This window comes from Oncorhynchus keta, chromosome 8, assembly GCF_023373465.1.
Source record: "Oncorhynchus keta strain PuntledgeMale-10-30-2019 chromosome 8, Oket_V2, whole genome shotgun sequence".
Classification (NCBI taxonomy): Eukaryota; Metazoa; Chordata; class Actinopteri; order Salmoniformes; family Salmonidae; genus Oncorhynchus; species Oncorhynchus keta.
The window spans coordinates 10,566,012-10,592,640 of record NC_068428.1 but is presented as its reverse complement, the minus strand read 5'-3'; the positions used below and the strand labels follow the sequence as shown (position 1 = coordinate 10,592,640).

Below are 26,629 nucleotides of genomic sequence, written 5' to 3'. Positions count from 1 at the left end.
GCCTGCATCCGTAATGGGTCAGCGTTCAAACGACCTCCACTCATCACTGTAAAACGCTCCCTGAAACACTTCAGCGAGCAGGCCTTTCTAATCGACCTGGCCGGGGTATCCTGGAAGGATATTGATCTCATCCCGTCAGTAGAGGATGCCTGGATATTTTTTTTAAATGCCTTCCTGACCATCTTAAATAAACATGCCCCATTCAAGAAATTTAGAACCAGGAACAGATATAGCCCTTGGTTCTCCCCAGACCTGACTGCCCTTAACCAACACAAAAACATCCTATGGCGTTCTGCATTAGCGTCGAACAGCCCCCGTGATATGCAGCTGTTCAGGCAAGCTAGAAACCATTATACACAGGCAGTTAGAAAAGCCAAGGCTAGCTTTTTCAAGCAAAAATTTGCTTCATGCAACACTAACTCAAAAAAGTTCTGGGACACTGTAAAGTCCATGGAGAATAAGAACACCTCCTCCCAGCTGCCCACTGCGCTGAAGATAGGAAACACTGTCACCACTGATAAATCCACCATAATTGAGAATTTCAATCAGCATTTTTCAACAGCACTGCACCCCCAACAGCAACTCGCCCAAGCCTTCCCCATTTCCCCTTCTCCCAAATCCGTTCAGCTGATGCTCTGAAATAGCTGCAAAATCTGGACCCCTACAAATCAGCCGGGCTAGACAATCTGGACACTTTCTTTCTAAAATTATCTGCCGAAATTGTTGCCACCCCTATTACTAGCCTGTTCAACTTCTCTTTCGTGTCGTCTGAGATTCCCAAAGATTGGAAAGCAGCTGCGGTCATCCCCCTCTTCAAAGGGGGGGACACTCTTGACCCAAACTGCTACAGACCTATATCTATCCTACCATGCCTTTCTAAGGTCTTCGAAAGCCAAGTCAACAAACATATTAGAATCTCACCATACCTTCTCTGCTATGCAATCTGGTTTCAGAGCTGGTCATGGGTGCACCTCAGCCACGCTCAAGGTCCTAAACGATATCTTAACCGCCATCGATAAGAAACATTACTGTGCAGCCGTATTCATTGATCTGGCCAAGGCTTTCGACTCTGTCAATCACCACATCCTCATCGGCAGACTCGACAGCCTTGGTTTCTCAAATGATTGCCTCGCCTGGTTCACCAACTACTTCTCTGATAGAGTTCAGTGTGTCAAATCGGAGGGTCTGCTCTCCGGACCTCTGGCAGTCTCTATGGGGGTGCCACAGGGTTCAATTCTTGGACCGACTCTCTTCTCTGTATACATCAATGAGGTCACTCTTGCTGCTGGTGAGTCTCTGATCCACCTCTACGCAGACGACACCATTCTGTATACTTCTGGCCCTTCTTTGGACACTGTTAACAACCCTCCAGGCAAGCTTCAATGCCATACAACTCTCCTTCCGTGGCCTCCAATTGCTCTTAAATACAAGTAAAACTAAATGCATGCTCTTCAACCGATCGCTACCTGCACCTACCCGCCTGTCCAACATCACTACTCTGGACGGCTCTGACTTAAAATACGTGGACAACTACAAATACTTAGGTGTCTGGTTAGACTGTAAACTCTCCTTCCAGACCCATATCAAACATCTCCAATCCAAAGTTAAATCTAGAATTGGCTTCCTATTTCCCAACAAAGCATCCTTCACTCATGCTGCCAAACATACCCTTGTAAAACTGACCATCCTACCAACCCTCGACTTTGGTGATGTCATTTACAAAATAGCCTCCAATACCCTACTCAACAAATTGGATGCAGTCTATCACAGTGCAATCCGTTTTGTCACCAAAGCCCCATATACTACCCACCATTGCGACCTGTACGCTCTCGTTGGCTGGCCCTCACTTCTTACTCTTCGCCAAACCCACTGGCTCCATGTCATCTACAAGACCCTGCTAGGTAAAGTCCCCCCTTATCTCAGCTCGCTGGTCACCATAGCATCTCCCACCTGTAGCACACGCTCCAGCAGGTATATCTCTCGTCACCCCCAAAACCAATTCTTTCTTTGGCAGTTCTCTGCTGCCAATGACTGGAACAACTACAAAAATCTCTGAAACTGGAAACACTTATCTCCCTCACTAGCTTTAAGCACCAACTGTCAGAGCAGCTCACAGATTACTGCACCTGTACATAGCCCACCTATAATTTAGCCCAAACAACTACCTCTTTCCCAACTGTATTTAATGTTGTTATTTATTTAGCTCCTTTGCACCCTATTATTTTTATTTCTACTTTGCACATTTTTCCATTGAAAAACTACCATTCCAGTGTTTTACTTGCTATATTGTATTTACTTTGCCACCATGGCCTTTTTTGCCTTTACCTCCCTTCTCACCTCATTTGCTCACATTGTATATAGACTTGTTTATACTGTATTATTGACTGTATGTTTGTTTTACTCCATGTGTAACTCTGTGTCGTTGTATCTGTCGAACTGCTTTGCTTTATCTTGGCCAGGTCGCAATTGTGAATGAGAACTTGTTCTCAACTTGCCTACCTGGTTAAATAAAGGTGAAATAAAATAACAAATAAAAAAATGCATATTTCTTATGGCATTTGGCCCAAAAAAAGCGACTTTTGACCTACTATGAAATCATATTGCAAATGGAGAAAACATATGCCTTATGCACAAGTAAAAAAAATGATGATAATAAAATATGACTAAAGTATGTTGATACAGTTCTTATACATGTGTAATTGACACAAAAATCGAAATCATTTTGAAAAACGGTCCAGAAAGCACTTTTAAGGGTGTGTGAAGTTTTTTCAAAATTTCTGCTATTTTTGACTTTTGAATTTTGACTTCCTATGAAATCATATTGCAAATGGAAAAAACATATGCCTTATGCACAAGTAAAAAATAATAATAATAATAATGATTAAAAATTGGACAAAAGTATATTCATACAGTTCTTACACATGTGTAATTGACAAAAAAAATGAAAGAATTTCGAAAAACGGTCCAGAAAGCACTTTAACCTCATAGTCCGCCCCATCCCGCATGCGGTCGCGTTACTACAGCCTCAAGCTCATTACCATAACGCAACGTTAGCGATTTCTAAAAATCGCAAATGAAATGAAATAAATATGCCTGCTCTCAAGCTTATCCTTTTCTTAACAATCCTGTCGTCTCAGATTTTCAAAATATGCTTTAGAACCAGAGAAAATCAATAATTTGTGTAAGAGTGGTGATAGCTAGCTTAGCATTTAGCGTTAGCATTTAGCACGCAACATATTCACAAAAACCAGCAATGGGATCAAATAAAATAATTTACCTTTGAAGAACTTCAGATGTTTCAATGAGGAGACTCTCAGTTACATAGCAGATGTCCAGTTTTTCCTGAAAGATTCTTGTGTAGGACACAACGTTCCGTTTTGTTACTATGCATTTGGCTACCGAAACTAACCGAAAATTCAGTCACCTACACGTCAAACTTTTTCCGAATTAACTCCATAATATCGACTGAAACATGGAAAACGTTGTTTGAATCAATCCTCAAGGTGTTTTGTCATATATCTCTTCATTGAAATGCCGTCCCTGGAAGCCTGCATTCTTCTCTGATTCGGATGGAAAAATACTGGTAGCTGACTTTTGCGCACCAATTTCCACGCAGACACCGTGCGGGACACTTGGCAATTGTAGTCTCTTATGGTCAATCTTCCAATGATATGCCTACAAATACGTCACAATGCTGCAGACACCTTGGGGAAACAAGAGAAAGTGTCCGTTCATTCCTGTCGCATTCACAGCCATATAAGGCGATCATGGAAAACGTAGCCTCAGAAATCCTGTTAATTTCCTGGTCGGTCAAACATCTTGGTTTTGCCTGAAGCATTTGTTCTAGGACACTCACAGTGAAAATCTTTGCAGTTCTGGAAACGTAAGAGTGTCTTCTTTCCAAAACTATCAATTCCAAGCATAGTCGAGCATCTTTTCGTGACAAAATATTGCGCTTAAACCGGGCACGTCTTTTTATCCAAAAATGAAATACTGCCCCTATAGGACTAAAAGGTTAAGGGGTTGCTGGGTTTTTGATTTTGTTTCTCTCACTTTTTCAAAATGTTGCTTTTGGATGTTGACTTGTGTTTCATTTGCAATGTGAAAAACCATGTTGGAGCGCGCTCGCCACCTGTTGGATTTTTAAAGTGTTACATCTGGCATTATGGCATTTGCAAATCAACTTTGAACGAAACAACGCCGAATTGAGTGGTATTGGACACTGTGTATATGGTTTGTCCAGTGCCAATGACTTCCCATTCATTTTGTTCCATTTCAGGGGGTGTTCCCTTACATATACAGTGCATTTTGAAAGTATTCATAAACCTTGCATTTTTCCACAATTTGTTACATTACAGCTTTATTCTAAAATTGATTAAATTGTTTTTTTTTTTACCTCATCTACAGATAATACCCCATAATGACAAAGGAAAAAATATATTTTTTGTGAAAATGTAGTAAAAACAGAAATATCACATTTACATACTAAGTATTCAGACCAATCCTTTATTCAGTACTTTGTTGAAGCACCTTTGGCAGCGATTACAGATTTGAGTCTTCTTGGCTAAGTTCTGTCAGATTGGATGGGGAGCGTTGCTGCACAGGTATTTTAACCTCTTGCTCCTACCTGACACGCAGGAGTCCCATCTAGACATCTGGAAATGCAAATGCGCTACGCTAAATGCTAATAGTACTAGTTAAAACTCAAACGTTCATTAAAATACACATGCAGGGTATTGAATTAATGCTACACTCGTTGTGAATCCAGGCAACAAGTCAGATTTTTAAAATGCTTTTCGGCGAAAGCATGAGAAGCTATTATCTGATAGCATGTAACACCCCAAAAGACCCGCAGGGGACGTAAACAAAATAATTAGCATAGTCGGCGCTACGCAAACCGCACAAATAAAATATAAAACATTCATTACCTTTGACCATCATCTTTGTTGGCACTCCTAGATGTCCCATAATCACTATTGGGTATTTTTTTTTCGATTAAATCGGTCCATATATAGCCTAGATATCGATCTATGAAGACTGTGTGATAAACGGAAAAAAATATTTTATAAAATAAAATAACATTTTTTTAAATTAAAAAAGTCGCCGATAAACTTTCACAAAACACTTCGAAATACTTTTGTAATGCATTGATATATTTTCCAATTTTCAGTGATCAGATTTTCCTGCGCTTTTCGATGAAACGCACATTCTGTTATAGTCACAGCCGTGATTTAACCAGTTTTATAAACGTCTGAGTGTTTTCTATCCACACATACTAATCATATGCATATACTATATTCCTGGCATGAGCAGCAGGGCGCTGAAATGTTGTGAGATTTTTAACAGAATGTTCGAAAAAGTAGGGGTTAGGAGTAACAGGTTAAGGACTCTCCAGAGATGATTGATCGGGTTCAAGTCCGGGCTCTGGCTGGGCCACTCAAGGACATTGAGAGACTTGTCCCAAAGCCACTCCTGCGTTGTCTTGGCTGTATGCTTTGGGTCGTTGTCCTGTTGGAAGGTGAACCTTTACTCTGAACCTTTCAGGGTCCAGTCTGAGGTCCTGTGCACTCTGGAGCAGGTTTTCATCAAGGATCACTCTATACTTTGCTCCGTTCATCTTTGCCTGGATCCTGACTAGTCTCCCAGTCACTGTTGCTGAAAAACATCCATACAGCATGATGCTGCCACCACCTTGCTTCTGGAAGGTTAGCCCATCTCCACAGAGGAACTTTAGAGCTTTGTCAGTGTGACCATCACATTCTTGGTCACCTTCCAGACCAAGGCCAAAATGCAAAGCTGTCATCAAGGCAAAGTGTTTCTATTTGAAGAATCTCAAATATAAAATGTATTTTGATTTGTTTAACAATTTGTATTCTACAATGTAGAAAATAGTACAAATAACGAAAAACCCTTGAATGAGTAGGTGTGTCCAAACCTTTGACTGTTACTGTTTATATAAATAATATATCATAGTTGGTACTGTTTGAATGAGTAATTTGGTGACATTTTGTACAATTTAAATACTCTAGAGTTTTATGTTGTGAGTGTTAATTGTTTTTTGATAGTGAGTGTCTTTACACGATGGGAGACAAAATTGGTGTTATTCCTATTGACATGAATGTGGTGTCATATTTAAACTAAGTTGACTTGTAATTGTAATTTGTTTTTTGTTCTTGAGCTATGTCTGTTTATTTGAAATTTGTGAGAAAACGTGCTTAATCTTGAAAATTCTCAGTAATCTACAGCAGCATTCTAGAATTCTATTGGGGTCCAAAGGGTTAAATCAGTAGAGTCTCTCTAGAAAACAAATTTTTTCCAAATTAAGTACATGTTTCAGGTCAACAGGTGCTTTTTGTATGACATTACATGCAGTCTGTGGATCGGCTATAGCTGGTTAACAGAGGAGTCAGTACATCACAGTGTCATCAGCATAAAATAAACAATAGCATTTATATACAATGTGAATAGTCACACGACCTGCTAATACATTACTCTGATTGCAGTAGGATTGGGAAACTGAATATAATTTTCAGTGTACTGAATGTGTGCTTGTCTCACCTTTTTCCAACCTCTATCATGTATCCTGGAACAGTCTTCCAGTGAATCTTGGCCTTCAGAGTGGGTCTGGACCCAGGCAGATGTGCAGTGGCAGTTTTCATTGACATCTCATATGACTGACACTCAGCTCCCCATTTTAGGTGCATCTAACATGAAAAGGAAAACACTTATGAAGCCATCACATTGAATAACATGTCACGTTTCTCCAATCCCTATTGAGAGATATATCTACACTATTTAGAAAAAAAGGTTTGAAAAGGGTTCTGCCCCTCTCCTGATACGAGAACACTTTTTGGATCCAGGTAGAACTGTTTTGGGTTCCATGTAGAACCTTCTGGGGAAATATTTCTACATGGAAACCAAAAGAGTTCTACCTGGAACCAAAAAAATGGTTCTTCAAAGGGTTCTCATATGGGGACAGCCGAAGAACCGTTTTAGGTTCTAGTTAGTACCTTCTTTTCTTAGTGTACTGCCTATTACCTTCAGGGTTGGGGGGGTAAACAGATTACATGTAATCAGTAACATGTCAGGGATTACATAAATTGGTAACTGTGATCTGTTACGTTACCAGAAAAATGTTGTAATCAGATTACAGACATTTTTAAAAAACTAGATTACTTCGAGGATTACTTTTAAATTCAGAAATGATGTTTGCAAAAACATAATTGGCACCTCTCTGTTTTTTTTAAATGACATTCAAATCAGCATTGAAAAAATGCTCAAATGTAAGTTTGTTCCACCTGAGTGTCTGACCACAAGCCAGAGACCACTATGATGACATACCAAATGTGTTGGATGTGGGAATGGATCGCAGGAAAAGAGCAGGAATAGGCTTATATAGTCTACAGTCCAAGATATGTCTCCAATGGTGTAACTACTGCCGGCATACAAAGATTATCCAACTTGAACAAACGATGGGAGGTAAGCATAACAACAGTGTTGTAGTCTATGACGAAACGGATATCAATTATTATTGATATCTACATAGCGCATTGATGTGAATCACACTGCTGCTCTCTCATTTAGTTATTTGCGCCTTATGGATTGTGGTTGTTGTGGATGGCTGTTCACAAATCTAAATACACATTTGAACCAAAAATAAGTTGAATTCAAGAAATTTAAGTTGCACAACAATCACTGTTTTTGAACCAGTGGACAGCCAGTGAAATATGCACTCTTGCAACAGCTGCATAGTGCGGATCCCAGCCTATATAATAGAAGTGGGCATTTTATTGCTCAATCTAATTCATGCTGATAAGAAAAGAAAATACAAAGGCCTAATGGACACACGCTCAAATTTGCACACTTTTGATAGACTTAAAGGGGCACCATGTATTTGCTACATCCATTTTTGGACTAATAAATCCATTGATTCTTGACGAATAAAACTTGTAAATGCCTCGAGCTTAGTTAAACTATCACACTCCATAAGAAACCCAAATATAAGCTTGTTTTCTCCATTGTAAATGTAAACAAACAAGGTATATATACAGTGGGGATATAACTCCCTCCCACTGTATATATTTTTATTTCACCTTTTTTTAACCAGGTAGGCTAGTTGAGAACAAGTTCTCATTTACAACTGCGACCTGGCCAAGATAAAGCAAAGCAGTGCGACACAAACAACAACACAGCGTTACACATGAAATAAAACATGCAGTCAATAACACAATAGAAAAAAAAGTATATAAACAGTGTGTGCAAATGAGGTAAGATAAGGGAGGTACAGCAATAAATAGGCCATAGCTTTGAAATAATTACAATTTAGCAATTAAACACTGGAGTGATAGATGTGCGGAAGATGAATGAACATGTAGTTCCTTCTGTGGTCCTTCTGTGGCTCAGTTGGTAGAGCATGGCGCTTGTAACGCCAGGGTAGTGGGTTCGATTCCCGGGACCACCCATACGTAGAATGTATGCACACATGACTGTAAGTCGCTTTGGATAAAAGCGTCAGCTAAATGGCATATATTATATTATTATATTATATTATTATTATATATATTATATATTATTATATTATTATTATTATTATATTCATGTAGAGATACTGGGGTGCAAAGGAGCAAAAAAAAAAACAGTATGGGGATGAGGGGAGTTGGATGGGCTATTTACAGATGGGCTATGTACAGGTGCAGTGATCTGTGAGCTGCTCTGACAGCTGGTGCTTAAAGCTAGCTGGGTGCTGCTATGGTTACCAGTGAGCTGAAATATGATGGGGTTTAACCTAGCAAAGACTTATAGATGACCTGGAGCCAGTGGGTTTGGCGATGAATATGAAGCGAGGGCCAGCCAACGAGAGCATAGAGGTTGCAGTGCTGGGTAGTGTATGGGGCTTTGGTGACAAAACGGATGGCACTGTGATAGACTGCATCCAATTTGCTGAGTAGAGTGTTGGAGGCTATTTTGTAAATGACATCGCCGAAGTCAAGGATCGGTAGGATAGTCAGTTTTACGAGGGTATGTTTGGCAGCATGAGTGAAGGTGTCTTTGTTTTGCGAAATAGGAAGCCGATTCTAGATTTAATTTTGGATTGGAGATGCTTAATGTGAGTCTGGAAGGAGAGTTTACACGAACCAGACACGTAGGCATTTGTAGATTTCCACATATGCTAACTCAGAACCGACCAGAGTAGTGATGCTGGACGGGCGGGCAGGTGCTGGTAGCGATCGGTTGAAAAGCATGCATTTAGTTTTAACTGCATATAAGAGCAGTTGGAGGCCACGGAAGGAATGTTGTATGGCATTGAAGCTCATCTGGAGATTAGTTCATTTATTCGGGCTAGGGGGCAGTATTCGGAGGTTTGGAAGAATGAGGTGCCCAAAGTAAACCGCATCTTACTCAGGCCCAGATGCTATGATATGCATGTAATTGGTAGCATTGGATAGAAAACACTCCACATGTCTGTGAGTATAACAGAACTGATATGGCAGGCAAAAACCCGAGTACAATCTATCCAGAAATTATTTTTCAGCTCACCACTGATTACAATGACTGGGAATGGGAATAATAATGGAAAACCTCCCAGCTTGCAGTTCCTAGTGCTTCCACTAGATGTCAACAGTCTTTAGAAAAATTAGCTAGAATTTGTAGTTTTTCTCAGTGGCTCCCATTTTGGCTGTCGTGTATGTTCCAGTGAGGGCATGCACTTCGTTATTTATCTCCGGTAATGTTATTCTCTGTCTTAAGTTTCTCGTTTATTTACATAATAGGGTACCTGAGGATTGATTAGGAACATTGTTTGATATTTTTGGAAGAAGTCAATAGGTAACGTTTGGGATTAATTTGTATGCATTTTTAACCTCTAGTAACTCCCCATCACGGGTGCGGGAACGTAATCATCGACTGACACTAATTAGCATAACGCAACAAACATAAATATTCCAGGAAAATATTCCTATTCATGAAAATCACAAGTGAAATATATTGTTATATTGTTAATCACCCTGTCATCTCAGATTTTCAAAATATGCTTTTCAGCCAAAGCTAGACAAGCATTTGTGTAAGTTTATCGATAGCCTAGCATAGCATTTTGTCCAGCTAGCAGCAGGTAACTTGGTCACGGAAATCAGAAAAGCAATCAAATTAAATCGTTTACCTTTGATGAGCTTCAGATGTTTTCACTCACGAGACTCCCAGTTAGATAGCCAATGTTCCTTTTTCCCCAAAATATTTTTGTAGGCGAAATCGCTCCGTTTGTTCTTCACGTTTGGCTGAGAAATCGCCCGGAAATTGCAGTCACGAAAACTCCAAAAAATATTCCAAATTAGCTCCATAATATTGACAGAAACAAGGCAAAGGTTGTTTATAATCAATCCTCAAGGTATTTTTCAAATATCTATTCGATAATATATCCAGCGGGACAATTGGTTTTTCAGTAGGACCGATTGGAATAACGGCTACCTCTGTATTTTACGCGAGAATCACTCTGGGAGCCATCAGGTGACCAGTTGCGCAATGTTTCCGCTTACGGGTATTCTTCAACACAAATGCGTAAAACTACGTCACAATGCTGTAGACACCTTGGGGAATACGGAGAAAAAGTAATCTGGTTGATAGCCCATTCAATACTCAATAGGGACGCATTGGAACACAGAGCTTTCAAAAGATGAGTCACTTCCGGATTTGACTCTTCTCAGGCTTTCGCCTGCAATATCAGTTCTGTTATACTCACAGACAATATTTTTACAGTTTTGGAAACTTTAGAGTGTTTTATATCCTAAGCTGTCAATTATATGCATATTCTAGCATCTTGTCCTGACAAAATATCCAGTTTACTATGGGAATGTTATTTTTCCAAAAATGAAAATACTGCCCCCTAGTCACAAAAGGTTAATGAGCGAAACCAGTGGATTACGGAGTTAAGCGCGCCAATGGAACAGACTTTTTTGGGATATAAAGAAGGAATTTATCGAACAAAAGGACCATTTGTTATGCAGCTGGGACCCTTGTGATTGCAACCAGATGAAGATCTTCAAAGGTAAATTATTAATTTTATCCTTATTTCTGACTTTCTTGACTACTCTGCTCAGTTGGAAAATGAATGCTTTTGCGTGCGGGGCACTGTCCTCAGATAATCGCATGGTGCCGTAAAGCCTTTTTGAAATCTGACAAAGCGGCTGGATTAACAAGAAGTTAAGCTTTTAACTGATGAATAACATTTGTATTTTCATGAATGTTTAATATTAGAATTTTTGTAATTTGAAGTCTGCACTCTAGAATTTCACAGGATGTTGGCCAGGTGGGACGGTAGCGTCCCAATGATCCACAAGAAGTTAACACAGTGTCCAAAGAAGGGCCAGAAGTACACAGAATGGTATCGTCTCTGTAGAGGTGGGATCATAGAATCACCAGCAGCAAGAGATACATTATTGATGTATACAGAGAAAAGAGTCAGCCCGAGAATGGAACCCTGTGGCACCCCCATAGAGAATGCCAGAGGTCCGGCCTCTGAGAAGTAGTTGGTGAACCAGGCAAGGCAGTCATTTGAGAAACCAAGATGCCGATAAGGATGTGGTGATTGACAGAGTAGAAAGCCTTTGCCAGGTCGATGAAGACAATTGCACAGTACTGTCTTTTATCGATGGGGATTGTGATATCGTTTAGGACCTGGAGCGTGGCTGAGGTGCACCCATGACCAGCTCGAAAGTAAGATTACATAGCGGAGAATGTATGGTTGGATTCGAAATGGTCGGTGATCTATTTGTTACCTTGGCTTTCGAAGACCTTAGAAAGGCAGGGTAGGATAGATATTGGTTGGTAGCAGTTTGGGTCTAGAGTGGGTCTAGAGTGTCTCCCGCTTTCTTATCTTTGGGGATCTCAGACGATACGAAAGAGAGGTTGAACAGGCTAGTAATAGGGGTTGCAATGTTTTTGGCTGATAATTTTAGAAAGAGAGGGTCCAGATTGTCTAGCCCTGCTGATTTGTAAGAGTCATCAGAACATCAGCTATCTGGATTTGGGTGAAGGAGAAATGGGGTAGGCTTGGGCAAGTTGCTGTGGGGTGTGCAGGGCAGTTGACAAGGGTAGGGGTAGCCAGGTGGAAAGCATGGCCAGCCGTAGAAAAATGCTTCTTGAAATGTTCAATTATCGTGGATTTAACGGTGGTGACAGTGTTTCCTAGACTCAGTGCAGTGGGCAGCTGGGAGGAGGTGCTCTTATTCTCCAAGGACTTTACAATGTCCCAGAACTTTTTGGAGTTTGTGCTGCAGGATGCAAATTTCTGTTTGAAAAAGCTATTCTTTGCTTTCCTAACTGCCTGTTTATATTGGCTCCTGACCTCCCTCAAAAGTTGCGGGGGCTATTCGATGCTAATGCAGTATGCCACAGGATGTTTTTGTTCTGGTCAAAGGCAATCAGGTCTGGAGTGAACCACGGGCTATATCTGTTCCTGGTTTATTTTTTTTTGAATGAAGCGTACTTATTTAAGATTGTGAGGAAAGCACTTTTAAAGAATAACCAGGCTTCGTCTACTGACAGAATGAGGTCAATATCCTTCTAGGATACCCGGGCCAGGTCTATTAGAAAGGCGTGCTCGCTAAAGTGTTTCAGGTAGAGTTTGACAGTGATGAGGGGTGGTTGTTTGCATGCAGACACATTGGTTGAAGACAGCAGAGGTGAATTTGGAGGGTTGGTTGGCTAGGATGATATCTATGAAGGTGCCTGTGTTTACGGATTTGGGGTTGTACCTGGTAGGTTCATTGAGAATTTGTGTGAAATTGAGAGCATCATGCTTAGATTGTATGATGGCCGGGGTGTTAAGCATGTCCCAGTTTAGGTCACCTAACAGCACAAGCTCTGAAGATAGATGGAGGGCAATCAATTCACATATGGTGACCAGGGCACAGTTCGGGGCAGAAGGTGGTCTATAGAAAGCGGCAACGGTGAGAGACTTGTTTCTGGAAAGGTGGATTTTGACCTGGATAGTAAGACAGAGCTCTGCAGGCTATCTCTGCAGTAGATTGCAACCCCCTTTGGCAGTTCTATCTTGTCGGAAAATGTTCTAGTTAGGGATGAAAATTTCAAGGTTTTTGGTGGACTTCCTAAGCCAGAATTCAGACACGACTAGGACATCCGGGTTGGCAGAGTGTGCTACAGCAGTGAATAAAACAATCTTAGGGTGGAGGCTTCTAATGTTAACATCCATGAAACCAAGACTTTTTACGGTTACAGAAGTCAACAAATGAGATCGCCTGGGGAAAGGTAGTGGAGATAGGCACTGGATTAACCTCTACATCACCAGAGGAGCAGAGGAGGAGTAGGATAAGGGTACGGCTGAAGGCTATAAGAACTGATCGCCTAGTACATTTGGAACAGAGAGTAAAAGGAGCAGGTTTCTGGGTGTGGTAGAATAGATTCAATGCATAATTTACAGACAAAGGTATGGTAGGATGTGAGTACAGTGGAGTTAAACCTAGGCATTGAGGGATGATGAGAGAGGTATTGTCTCTAGAGACATCAATTTAACCAGGTGTGGTCACCGCATGTGTGGAAGGTGGGACAAGAAGGTTAGCTGAGGCATATTGAGCAGGGCTGGAGGCTCTACAGTGAAATAAGACAATGGAGTCTTATATCCCCCTCTCTAACTTTAAGCATCGGCTGTCAGAGCAGCTTACCGATCACTGTACCTGTACACAGCCAATCTGTAAATAGCACACCCAACTACCTCATCCCCATATCGTTATTTATCCTCTTGTTCTTTTGCACCCCAGTATCTCTACTTGCACATCATCATCTGCACATCGATCACTCCAGTGTAAATGCTAAATTGTAATTATTTCACCGCTATGGCCTATTTATTACCTTTATCTTCCTACTCTTCTACATTTGCACACACTGTACATATATTTTTCTATTGTGTTACTGACTGTACGTTTGTTTATATGTAACTCTGTGTTGTTGTTTTTGTCGCACTGCTTTGCTTTATCTTGGCCAGGTTGCATTTGCAAATGAGAACTTGTTCTCAACTGGCTTACCTGGTTAAATAAATGTGAAATAAAGAAATATGAACAATTTGGCTAATCTATACTTCCATATTTCCAAGTCGTATACTTGAAGATCATGGAGTATATAATTTATTGGACTGACTGGAATTGTGATAGACTTTAGTTTTCCATGTAAAGATATAATTTAATCGTATTATTATATGTAGTAGAAAGCGATGGGTTTGAAGAAGCCTACATAACCAACCCATTAAATAAAATTGAACATCCATATATGGCCAGCTATGTAAACTTTAACATTGATTAGTCCTGCAATAGATGTTGTTCAATTGGTAACATACATTTTTGTCTTCTTCTAATGCCTCTCAAAAACCTCTCATCTCAAAAATCTCAAAAATGTAATCAGATTACGTTACCGAGTTTGGCTAATCCAAAAGTTAAATTACTGATTACAATTTTGGACTGTTAACTATTAACAGACTACATTTAGAAGGTAACCTACCCAACCCTGATTACCTTTAGCTTCTCCTGCCGGACCTTATCCACATTTGCATCCGTGCACAACTTCCAGTTGGCCTCCTCCCCAATCTGAGACACGATCAACTGGGTGTTGTCCATCTGGGCAGCAGGGGTGTAGAAAGCAGCTGCTTCGTAACCCTCTGGCTTTGTGTTGCCACTCATGGCCAGAACCTTGATGGTGAACACTGGTTCAGAATTGGCATTCCAAGCCTGAGGAGGAGAACAAGAAGGCACAAAGGTCCTTATACTGCCATCACTGTTTTGTAAACACAACTAGGTTTCAGAGTGAAATACATAATACTTTCGTCATGTCTGAAATAATGCAGACAGTGATGACACTGTCTTTGAATATTGATTGATATGAATATACCCCCCTTAAAACGAAAACCACAACAAAAAGTTACAGTAGTCAGTGGTGCACTTCAGCCATAGCCCTACCTCAGAAGCAGAAGCTTCTTTGGCTTTGAAGCTTGCTTGATGAGACGTTCTGCTGCTTGAGGAACTAGAGGAGTGATGGAAACTCTTGGTTGCGTACTGCAAACACAAAAATAGAGTAGAAATGGTCACATACTGTATGAACTTAGCAATGCATGTGTGCAGATCATGACAGTACAACCATGACCAAGTACCTTGGAAAGCTTCTGCAGGGTGTCAAGCAGGTGGCGGACACTAACTGGGTACTCGGTTGGGCTGGCGTTCATCTCAATGTGAATCTTGTCAACAGGTTTGTTGGACTGGACTGATAATGAAAGAGAGGAATTTCGATTTTAATAGTCACACTTATGAAATCTAATGAGGCTTGTTTTTGTTTAATGGAATTCCATGTCCCATTCAAATGTTGGTGCTTTATTGTGATAGAATGAAAGGCGAAGATAGATTAGAGGAATGTATATAACAGGTCCAGTTAAGTAAGCAAGGACTGAACCCTGCCACAGAGCTGATGTACAGTCTGGGGTCGGCAGCACAAACGGTGGACCAGTTCCTGGCACATACAATAAGGCTCAATAAATGACGGTCCAAAACAATGTGCAAGAAAAAGCCTATTACGTCATACTTTATACTTGTATATGCTGTTACCTGGTTGAATTGTACATGCAAAGTTGGTGTATCCCAAGAAGTAGTAAAGGGGGTATTCATCAATGTAGTGTGATCTCATTGCCTCAAACTCAACACAGACAACTGCCCCATAGATGTTAGCCTCTGCACACACCTTTACTTGTGGATGGTAAATGTCCAATTTTACAATCTATTTGGCAAAACAGAAAGCATATTAGGAGTGCACACATATCTCTCTTACTTTGCGTGTAATAATCTTTGCCTTGGAGAGTGATTGTACCTTTTGTCCAGAGGTCAAATATCTTTGCTTAGGTGGCTCTATATCCTTATTAGCCTCAACAGAGTCAGGCATCATTGGGGTCATTTTAGCACGTGATGGCTCCTCAATATTCCTTGAGACCGCATATACGTCAAACCTATTGTAACAAAAAGGAAACTAGCATCTGTTAAGTTACTATCCATTTGCGACACTTAAAATATTGTTTTTGACAGGTCTAATGAAATGTGAGAAACATACTTGACTGAGAAAAGTTTAGTCTCCTTTTGGCAAGCAGGAAGGTCAATTTCAAATGTTTTTTGTTTGACGTTCATTTTCATGCTGAATTCCCATGGCATGGCAACTACTGTTTTACTCTTCAGTTCCGCACCACACTGGAAAATGTCAGTGTTTATCCCATGGAAGACAAATTGGTCCTTTGAGAAACTGCAGCAAAATTACATATAGAACACAATCAGTTATATTAGCATTGAACAATAATTGAGCCCTGAAAACACTCTGTAAAATGAAGCCATTGATATGGGAGGGTTCCCATTGCTCTAGCACTACTTCTCTTTCTCACTATCCTTTACAAGAAACATACAAATATGCAAGGAGTTTGACTGCCCCAGCTACCAAAACATCAATACATATATTACCCAGCAAATCCATCAGTCACTAGTGAAACATCTGAGGTTAACAGTTGTCCCAGGCGATCAGTCAGTGGTGGGCTGATTTCAGCCTTAGCTACATAAGAGAAAATGTTTTATTGATTGTGTATATATATATTTATTAAAATATTAAAAGTATTCTGCTTTGTAATTCAAATGCCCTTGGTATTCAATGTTTACCATTGACGGTAATGGTTGTTACTGTGTTATAATATTTGCTGATTTCCAGTGGGAGACCAAGGGAGGTGGCTTGGATGTAACGGGTCTCAAACATAAGGAAGGGCTTGGTCCAGTGCCATGACATCCCCTTCTGAAGATGTTCAATCATTCTCCAGACTGGGCTCTCTTTGCCTGCAGATGGACTGACGGTCTGCATGGAGATACCGTGGCAGAAGAGCACAGTGTGTAACAGCTTATTGAGACCACAGGAAATGTGTATCATGAGGTTTTGTTAATGCCCAGTGTGGATAGAGAGGGACATGATGTTATACTGAGTAACATGCAATACTTGATTGACTAGAAATCTCACCTTGATAACACTCTGAATTAAGTCATTGTTCAAATCCGCGAAGAAGAACTCTTGACCAAAGATTCGTGTATAGGCAGACAAAAAAGGCTTATCCCCGGGCAATTTCTTCCAATCTTGCAGCTGAAAGAAGATTATTCAATAGAACAAAGTTGAGTTTGAAGGGATGGTACAGTACATTTGAGGGTACTTTCTTAGTGCCCGCAACTGTGCAGTATGCGTTTTGAAAAGTCATGTACTCACCACTTTGAATATGGCCTCGAAGTCAGTGTAGCTGAGATGGCCGTTAAAAACTTGAATGTTCTGTCTAAACAGTTCCTTAATTCCGTCAGCACGGAAGCCAAGCTTTATGACACAAACAATAGTCAAATAATGTTTTACTTCAGCATGAAACAGAACAAGTACAAAACAATTAATATGAACATTACCGATTACCTCCACAAGTTGTAATATTTTTCCAATGAAATGGAATTTCCCTTTAGTCATTATTTCTGTTGGGATGTAGCTTGCAGCATTTTTCAGCATTAAGATCTCAGTGGCTGTACCAATCAAGAAGTCGTCTGGATATTCAAGAGATATGTGGTCAGTCAATGTTTTTGCGAAGAAAACAGTTTCCTCAGCCTTTCATATACTGTATGTTCTCAAAGTAAACCCATGCCGCTTACAGGTGTTTTGAACTTACCATTAAACCAATCTAGGTGCATAGCTTTGCTGTAGTGGTAACTGACACGACCAAATTTAGGGGCCAGGATTTTCACAGCGACATTGCAGGCTGTTGAGCTTTAACAAAGATAACAAATCAGCCACAGTTTAAATGCAAAATCAGAAGCATTGACACAACAAATGTCACTCTGCCCTGACAGAAACACTCACAGGAAGTGGTTGTCCGGAGTGCTTGATTTGGCAATGCTCCCAATGAGAGAGTAAGAAAAGCTAGCCACATGCATGTCAGCCTCTTCCAATAGGAATGCAGTCACTGTAGACACCAAAGCCAAAGGTGGCTTAGTTTCAAACAGAATCATACATGCCAGCATACGGATCTCAGTGGGAAGGTGCCTCTGCACAAACAGGCTCACTGTGATGTCCTGGACCTGAAAACACATACGTAAGACATACAGTAGCTAAAGTCATATTATCAAAGAGATTAGACTGGGACTAATACAAAATCTGACTGTATGTCAACTGGTCAACATTTCGTCTGATATAAATCAATTTAGTGAATCAATAGATACTCAGTTGCATATTTGTCAATGAGGTCTTTAATTAATTTTCATTTGGGGAATTGACTTGATATCCTAATGTGAGTGGGTCGAAATGTTATTGACACCAATTGAACTCTGACACCAGAACCACAATATCTATGACCGACTTCCTAAATATTATCACCTTTTTAATTTTTTGGTTTGTATTCTGGAATTCAGATTTCAGTTGTGAATGTGTACACAATGAAATAAACCAAACTACTGCTACTACTAGTACTGCTACTACTACTAACGCTGTGGGGGTCTCTGACTGCCAGGTGTCTCAGAGACTGCACGGCTGCACTTAGCACGCGGGCTGGGAGGGTCACAGGAGCGGCAGACACTCCGGGGAGGAAGCGCCTGATGGTCTTAATGCTGGAGGGGTGGCCTGCATTCCCAATGGCCTTCAGGGCTAGCACCATGTCCAATTCATTGTTTCTCCTCAGGCCATCGATCACCAGATCCAACAGGGGCTGTTTGAGACGGACGTGTCACATCTTGAATTCTGTAATCTGCAGTGATTTGCAGCTAATATCTATTCAGAAAGAGTCTGAACAACAGCAAAACTACACAAGATTAATGTAGCAGTAGTCATAACATTCACAATACCATCTTCTGCCATATAACCAGAATAAACTGGAACATAGATTATGCATTTGGTTTCTTTACCAGTAAGTAATGCAATGGTAATTGAGCCAATTACCTGAACAACTGCCACCGGGCAAGACGGACCATACTCATAGGTACAGTACCTGTAGACCAGTGATCCATAGGACAACACCACCGTGTTCCACAGCATTGGGTGGGACTTACTGAAGGGCATGGACAGAAACTCCTACAGAGGGACGATTGATTATAAATCACTCTGAACACATCACATCGACCACATGATTTTGTCATCTAGTGTTAAAAAAAAGTTAAATGGCCCATAAGCCCATGTAGGGACAATGTACTCTTTGTCTTTCTACTGTATAACAATAATAACTCATGTAATGTAGTGAACATTATGCCAAAATCCAGTCTGTGTATCAGTACGGTGGGATTCCAGTTCCATGTTTTACAGTAGCCAGACAGTGGGAGTGATATGCCATGTGTACTATGTAATACCAGCATACTTCTGAGTAAAGTTCAACTAAAGTATACGAACGCCCCAACCACAGTTCTTATAAACATATGCAATTTAAATAACTGTATGTTACACCTCCAACCAAGACAATCACCTTGGCCATCTCCATCAAGTCAGTCTCTGCTGCTAAATGGTTAAATGCGATCAGAAGTGTTTGTCCAGCCTCGTTGGCTGATACATCACCGGCTTTGAATCTGTTCTTCAGGAATTTGAGGACTCTTGCATCTGCAACTTCAACAATCGTGTCCAAAAGCCACCGTCTGACAAGAGAGAAGGATGACAATAAAAAAACTTTGTAGCAAACATAGGCAATCCTTTGATATTTTTTAATTTTTATTTAACCAGGCAAGTAAGTTAAGAACATATTCTTATTTTCAGCCTGGGAACAGTGGGTTAACTGCCTGTTCAGTGGCAGAATAACAGATTTGTACCTTGTCAGCTCGGGGGTTTGAACTCAGAACCTTCCAGTTACTAGTCCAACGCTCTAACCACTAGGCTACGCTGCCGCCCCAATATTACACTTAACATAGAAATGTTTACCATGGAAACCATAGAATGTTTAAATTAATATAAAAATATGCCTATATATACCCACTACCGTTCAAAAGTTTGAGGCCACTTAGAAATGTCCTAGTTTGAAAAACAAGTTTTTTTTGTCCATTAAAATAACATAAAATTGATCAGAAATACAGTGTAGACATTGATAATGTTGTAAATGACTATTGTAGCTGGGAATTGTACATTTTTAATGGAATATCTACATAGGCATACAGAGGCCCATTATCATTTTAGAAGGCTAGTTGATCATTAGAGAACCCGTTTGCTATTATGTTAGCATAGCTAAAAACTGTTGTTCCGATTGAAGAAGCAATTAAACTGGTCTTATTTAGACTAGTTGAGTATCTGGAGCATCAGCATTTGTGGGTTTGATTACAGGCTCAAAATGCCCAGAAACAATGACCTTCTTCTGAAACTTGTCAGGCTATTGCATGCGAGAAATTGCCAAGAAATTGAAGATCTCATACAACGCTGTGTACCTCCCCCTTCACAGAACAAAGCAAACTGTCTCTAACTAGAACAGAAAGAGCAGTGGGAGACCCCGGTGCACAACTGAGCGGGAGGACAAGTATATTACGGTGTCTAGTTTGAGAAACAGAGACCTCACAAGTCCTCGACTGGCAGCGTCATTAAATAGTACCCACAAAACACCAGTCTCAACGTCAACAGTGAAGAGGCAGAGTTGCAAAGAAAAAGCCATATCTCAGACTGGCCAATAAAAATAAAAGATTAAGATAGGCAAAGAACAAAGACACTGGACAGAGGAACTCTGCCTAGAAGGCCAGCATCCCAGAGTTCCAGCTACAATAGTCATTTCCAACATTAACAATGTCTACACTGTAATTCTGATCAATTTGATGTGATTTTAATGGACAAAAAACAAGGACATTTCTAGGTGACCCCAAACTTTTGAACGATAGTGTACATACAGTAAAACATATACATTTGATTATAAATTAAATAAACATGAATATGCACCTGTGTTCATCATTCCCTGAGAGCTGTTTCCACAGAACCTCGTGGTTTTCTAGCGATGTCACACGCAGGAGTTGGAAAAGAACAACAACATCCTCACTTGTTGCACTGTCCGTCTGGTAGATGTTCGCTTGGGCCAAACGTTTGATCATGTCTGCAATCTGTGAACAACAATGTGGTTGCATTTGTTTGTGGCATATCACACATTAGCAGTAAAGAATCATGAGCCATAAACATCTTCATGACAGGGTGAGGAAAAAAACATTTTTAGAGCAAGTTTTGAGTATTATTGATACCCTGTTCTTTACCTTGTGCACTGGATCATCCAACTTCTTCATCAAAATGGGGATTTGGGCCAACACTTTCACAAACTTGTAAACTAGATTCCCTCGGCTAATCATGGGACCAACAGCAGGGGTCACCACTGTGTCAGTTACACTGAGCAGCACAAGCTCTTTCCTAAAGGAGAGTCAACAAGAATAGCACCTAACACATACAAACTTTGGCATCCTGGTGAGTATGCCTCACTATAGCCCCAAGACTGAGAACCTCTCAGTGAACCTCTTCGCTGCACTTCATCTTAGGCTGCGTTTACAGGGAGCCAAATTCTTATCTTTTTTTCTTTTGACCAATTAGATCAGCTGTTTTGCCAATAATCGGGCAAGAAATCTGAATTGGGCTGCCTGTGTAATCGCAGCCCTATAACTCATGTCTGGACATCTCCTCCAGGACATTCCTTCACATAATTTAGTGTTAGGCTGTGTTTTCACTACGGAAGCCCAATTGTTATTGTTTGCTCAATTATTGGCAAAAGATCTTATTGGTCAAAAAAACAATTAGTGGATTTCATCAATTATCAGAGCTGGGCTGCCTGTGTAAATGCATCCTTAGTGTGTACATGGCAAATAAACCACATTCACCTATTATTCTGTATGTTGGTGTTTAGTCATTACGCCTCTAACCGTGGCATCTCTTTCAAGTCCTCCAACTACAAGGTGGTTCTCATTTTCAGACACCCAATTTTATATAGTGAAATGAAAGAAAACAATGAGATTTGTCATACTTGGCTTGCAGTTTGGAGTTCCCCCCTTTCACGTTGAATGGGGAGAAATGCTGGCGCTCCAATGCATGAGCCTTCTTGATCAGGCCTCCGTCAACTGTTGGTTTCACTGTGTAGACATATCTCACTGTTGAAATGACGGAGTCACCTCTCTAGATGACGTAAAAGAATACAAAAATGATTGAAAGTGAGTGACTGTTAAAGTATACTATTTACCTCGATGGTCTCTGTAGCATTGGCACTGTATACTCGTTTAAATAGAATTGTGCATGTTCACATATTGGTCTATGGATTGGATTGGAAAGACAAACCTCTTTGGAAAGTTTGTTGTCGACAGCAAGTGCCATTCCTCTGCAAATGGCTGCCTTTTTTTTGCAGTTATTAATGTCAACAATTTGGGTGACTGACAATTCTTGGGAGTTTTCATCCTCCTCATTTGCATACGTACTCTGGCACAATCCATGGATCCCGATCTGATAACAAATACATAGAATAAACCTCACATTAACAGTGCTCTCTGCAATTTCTTTACAGATGAAAATGCAATATAACGTAAGCATTGTTCATGTAAAACCTGTTTTAGTTACCTCCTCAAGCTCATACACTCTTTGGGTGGTCTTGACTGTGACTTGGAAGAACCCAAGTATGCCTCTCACAATATTGACGATGGTGTCAGATATTTCAGCAGAGGTGCGAATGTCACCAACCCGTCCCTTGGCGTACTCGAACATGAAGGGTTTGCTGAGCTCGGCAGCAATCCGTTTGGTAAGCTTTGGTGAGGCTTCAAATGCATTCTTCCCTGGGATGCCATTGAACTCCTCGAAGTTCAAGTTTGAAACCTTAAAAGAAGAAAATATAATTGGATCACCAGGTAGAATGAATTGCTTATTTACGGTTAAAAAACATTTTTCAAAGGAGTTTGTTTAAATTCCCAGGATATTGACACATTTTATGTTCATCAAAAGAAACGTAGATCCTTAAAATAACACATGCAGTATATTTCTCTTCTGAAAAATTAGGTAAAGGTCTATGAAGTACATTGCATTGGTAATTTTAATTGAATGCATACCCGGAGAAGGAATGTATGTGCAGACACACCAATGATCTTGACTTTGCACACAAGTCTCACACCAGACTCTGCAAGGTTTGGCATGCCACGCCCAATATTCACCATTCCCTCATATCTGTACTCATAGGTTTTCTTAGGGTTCAAGCCAGGCTCTACAATACATCATTGATATATAATTATTCATGAAAACATGCTCATTTGAATGTAGGGTTCGTTTTAAATGATACATCAAATCACTTGATAAAGAACTCACCATAACTGATATGGGCACATGCTGAAATGAAATAATGAAAAAATAATCAAAAATTGTCATAAGTAGCTAATTAAAAATAATTTCCATATATTTGTTTCTCTGCACACTTACCGGCCAAGGCCACAAGGTGACAAAGAAGGAACCCCCACATGGTGAAATCCAGGAGTGGGATCCTGCAGCTCAACGTTTCCTTTTATATGCAATGCTGTGTTCTCAATGACTAAACGAGTACATGACCCAGTGTCTGCACAGCACATCTTTGGCATCAATGAGGGGCATAAAGTAACAAGGGGGCAAAGGTATGTCAGACGAGTGTAACCAGTGACGTTGACAGTGGTCAGTATGACATGGTAAAGGAGGACATTTCAGGAAAAATAAACAGTGATCTAAAATGGACACTAATAATCAGTGCTTTGTGAAACTCACATATTGTATATTACAAAGAATTGTTTAAAATTCAACATATTTGACCTTATTTGAATGCACAAAGTGTGCTGCTTGCACAAATAATATATTCACAGGATGTACACAACATTAGGAACACCTGTGCTTTCCATGATATAGACTAACCAGGTGAAAGCTATGATCCCTTATTGATATTAATTCCACTTCAATCAGTGTAATGAAGGGGAGGAGACAGGTTAAAGAAGGCCTTTTAAGCCTTGATAAAATTGAGACATGGATTGTGCTTGTGTGCAATTCAGAGGGTGGATGGGTACGACAAAATATTTAAGTGCATTTGAACAGGGTATGCTCGTAGATGCCAGGTGCAGCGTTTTTTTCACGCTCAACAGTTTCCTCTTTGTATCAAGAATGGTCCACCATCCAATGGACATCCAGACAATTTCAGGCCAGTTGTCGAAAACGGGTCATTGATGAAAGAGGATAAAGGACGGACACAAATTTTGCAGAGCAACAGACGGGCTACAGTTACTCAACTGACAGTCAAAATCCTATCAAATCAAACTCTATTTGTCACATGCACCAAATACAACAAGTGTAGAACTTACAGGCTTACTCACAAGCCCTTAACCAACAGTGAAGTTCAAGAAGAGTTCAGAAAATATTTACCAAATAAACTAAAGTAAAAAATAAATAAAAAGTAACAAAATTAAATAACAATAATGAGGATATATACAAGGGGTACCGGTACCGAGTCAATGTGCGGGGGTACAGGTTAGTCGAGGTAATTTATACATGTAGGTGGGGGTGAAGTGACTATGCGTAGATAATAAACATTGAGTAGCAGTAGTATTTCTGTAAATTGATGTGGCTTTCTGCAAAATCAAAGGATGTTTTGGAACTTCTGAACGTAAGGTGCCAATGTAAACTCAGATTGTTGGATATAAATATGAACTTTACCGAACAAAACATACATATATTGTGTAACATGAAGTCTTATTTGTGTCATCTGATGAAGATCTCAAAGGTTAGTGATTCATTTTATCTATATTTCAGCTTTTTGTGAATCCTCTCTTTGGCTGGAAAAATGTCTGTGTTATTCTGTGAATAGGCACTCACCTAAGATAATAGTTTGGTTTGCTTTCGTCGTAAAGCCTTTTTGAAATCAAAAACTGTGGCTGGATTTACAACAAGTGAATCTTTAAAATGGGGTAAAATACATGTATGTTTGGGGAATTTTAATTATGGGATTTCGGTTGTTTTGAATTTGGCGCCCTGCAGTTTCACTGGCTGTTGAAGAGGTGGGACACTACCGTCTCACTTACCCTAGGGAGGTTAAAGGTCTTGCTCACATCGGCAACCGAGAGCGTTATCACACTCTCGGTGTAGTAAGATTCAATATTAAGATTGACACTTTGCTGTTTGTGCTCTCATATGCATGCTTCCAGTGTTCCAGCTTTCCTGAAAGTGGCATTTCTAGCCTTTCGCTCGATGCGGACTTTGCCTGTAATCCAAAAAGGCATTTCACAGGTAGGCTCGCGTCACTGGGCAGACTGAGGTGGTATACTCCTCGATGGTTTCCCTTTGTAGTCCGTAATAGACCATTTTTCAAGCCCTGTACTTCCTGCTCCGAATCAGGAGGATAGAATTATGGTCAGTGTCAGAGCCGGTGTAGTAAGATTCAATTTAACATGCTGGAAGACATGTGAGGTGAAAATTTTCGTAAAGTCCCCGGCCATTGACACATTTTTTGTTTGCTTGTTTGATGGTTCATCTGAGGGCATAGTGGGATTTCTTATATGCGTCCAGATTAGTGTCCAGCTCCTTGAAAGTGGCAGTTCTAGCATTTCGCTCGATGCGGATAATCTTGATCGTAGGTCATCGATTTTATTTTCCAATGATTGCTTATTGGCCAATAAAACGGATGGCAGCGGGAGTTTACTCGCTCTCCTACGAATTCTTAGAAGGCAGCCCGACTTCCGCCCTCTTTTTCTCAGTATTTTGTTCAAGTATGACAGGATGTGGGCCTGTTCCCGTGAAAGCAGTATATCCTTTGCGTCGAACTCGTTAAAGGAAAAAGCTTCTTCCAGTTCGAGGTGAGTAATTGCTGTTCTGATCCAGAAGTTCCTTTCGGTCATAAGAGACGGTAGCAGCAACATTATGTACAAAATAAGTTATAAACAACGCAAAAAAACCCTAACAAAATAGCACAGTTGGTTCGGAACATGTCAAATGTCAGCCATCCTCTCCGGCGTCATTTTGTGTACAACATTGGCTGCCAAAGACCATTAAAAGAATGCACAACTAGTCGCACATTGACACGAATAGGGTATGGCAGCATTCAACCTTACAGAGTTCCACTTCTTTCAGCAAAAAACAACAGTTACAATGGGCTAAGGAATGAAACCAGTGGACACGGGATAATTCGGAAAATATTGACTGGTCTGATAAATCCCAGTTCCTGCTGTTTCACGCTGATGGGAGGACTAGGGTATGGGGAAAACCCCATGAGTACATGCATCCATCATGCCTTGTGTCAACATTAAAGGCTGCAGTGACCTACTCAGTCACCAGATCTCAATCCAATTGAGCATCTGTGGGATGAGATGGAACAAGCTAACTTAGAGACCCACTACCAGCCAATTTGACACTGTGGGAAGCATCGGACTCAACATGGGCCAGTATCACTGTGGAACGCTTTCGACACCTTTTAGAGTCCATACTCGACAAATTGAGGCTGTTCTGATGGCACAAGGGGGTGCAACTCAATATTAGGAAGGTGTTCCTAATGTTATGTAGACACAGTGTATGTCTTAGGCATTTGGATTGATGTGGATTTGGCATTTAAAAACCATGGTTAAGAAGCTAAGATTTAATGTTGTATTTGTCTACAGTAACAGATATTGCCTCTCTCTAA

The 26,629-nt window shown here is 40.4% G+C and overlaps 1 protein-coding gene across 1 annotated transcript in view; it reads right to left on the bottom strand.

The window, feature by feature from the left end:
• Positions 1 to 23,494, bottom strand: part of vtg3 (vitellogenin 3, phosvitinless) — a 44,845-nt gene extending 21,351 nt beyond the window's left edge. The window contains exons 1-25 of the mRNA XM_035774609.1: positions 23,422 to 23,494; positions 23,311 to 23,331; positions 23,058 to 23,209; positions 22,576 to 22,827; positions 22,300 to 22,461; positions 21,992 to 22,140; positions 21,237 to 21,387; positions 20,932 to 21,089; positions 19,490 to 19,655; positions 18,973 to 19,104; positions 18,524 to 18,742; positions 17,902 to 18,119; positions 17,711 to 17,808; positions 17,464 to 17,588; positions 17,272 to 17,373; positions 17,032 to 17,151; positions 16,683 to 16,872; positions 16,491 to 16,578; positions 16,093 to 16,278; positions 15,856 to 15,991; positions 15,597 to 15,765; positions 15,149 to 15,258; positions 14,958 to 15,053; positions 14,517 to 14,729; positions 6,559 to 6,704 (exon numbers count right to left, since the gene is read on the bottom strand). Coding sequence (XP_035630502.1) covers positions 6,559 to 6,704; positions 14,517 to 14,729; positions 14,958 to 15,053; positions 15,149 to 15,258; positions 15,597 to 15,765; positions 15,856 to 15,991; positions 16,093 to 16,278; positions 16,491 to 16,578; positions 16,683 to 16,872; positions 17,032 to 17,151; positions 17,272 to 17,373; positions 17,464 to 17,588; positions 17,711 to 17,808; positions 17,902 to 18,119; positions 18,524 to 18,742; positions 18,973 to 19,104; positions 19,490 to 19,655; positions 20,932 to 21,089; positions 21,237 to 21,387; positions 21,992 to 22,140; positions 22,300 to 22,461; positions 22,576 to 22,827; positions 23,058 to 23,209; positions 23,311 to 23,331; positions 23,422 to 23,461 — 3,599 coding nt within the window. The 5' untranslated portion in view covers positions 23,462 to 23,494. The remainder of the gene's footprint in view (positions 1 to 6,558; positions 6,705 to 14,516; positions 14,730 to 14,957; positions 15,054 to 15,148; positions 15,259 to 15,596; positions 15,766 to 15,855; positions 15,992 to 16,092; positions 16,279 to 16,490; positions 16,579 to 16,682; positions 16,873 to 17,031; positions 17,152 to 17,271; positions 17,374 to 17,463; positions 17,589 to 17,710; positions 17,809 to 17,901; positions 18,120 to 18,523; positions 18,743 to 18,972; positions 19,105 to 19,489; positions 19,656 to 20,931; positions 21,090 to 21,236; positions 21,388 to 21,991; positions 22,141 to 22,299; positions 22,462 to 22,575; positions 22,828 to 23,057; positions 23,210 to 23,310; positions 23,332 to 23,421) is intronic.
• Positions 23,495 to 26,629: the final 3,135 nt, after the last annotated feature.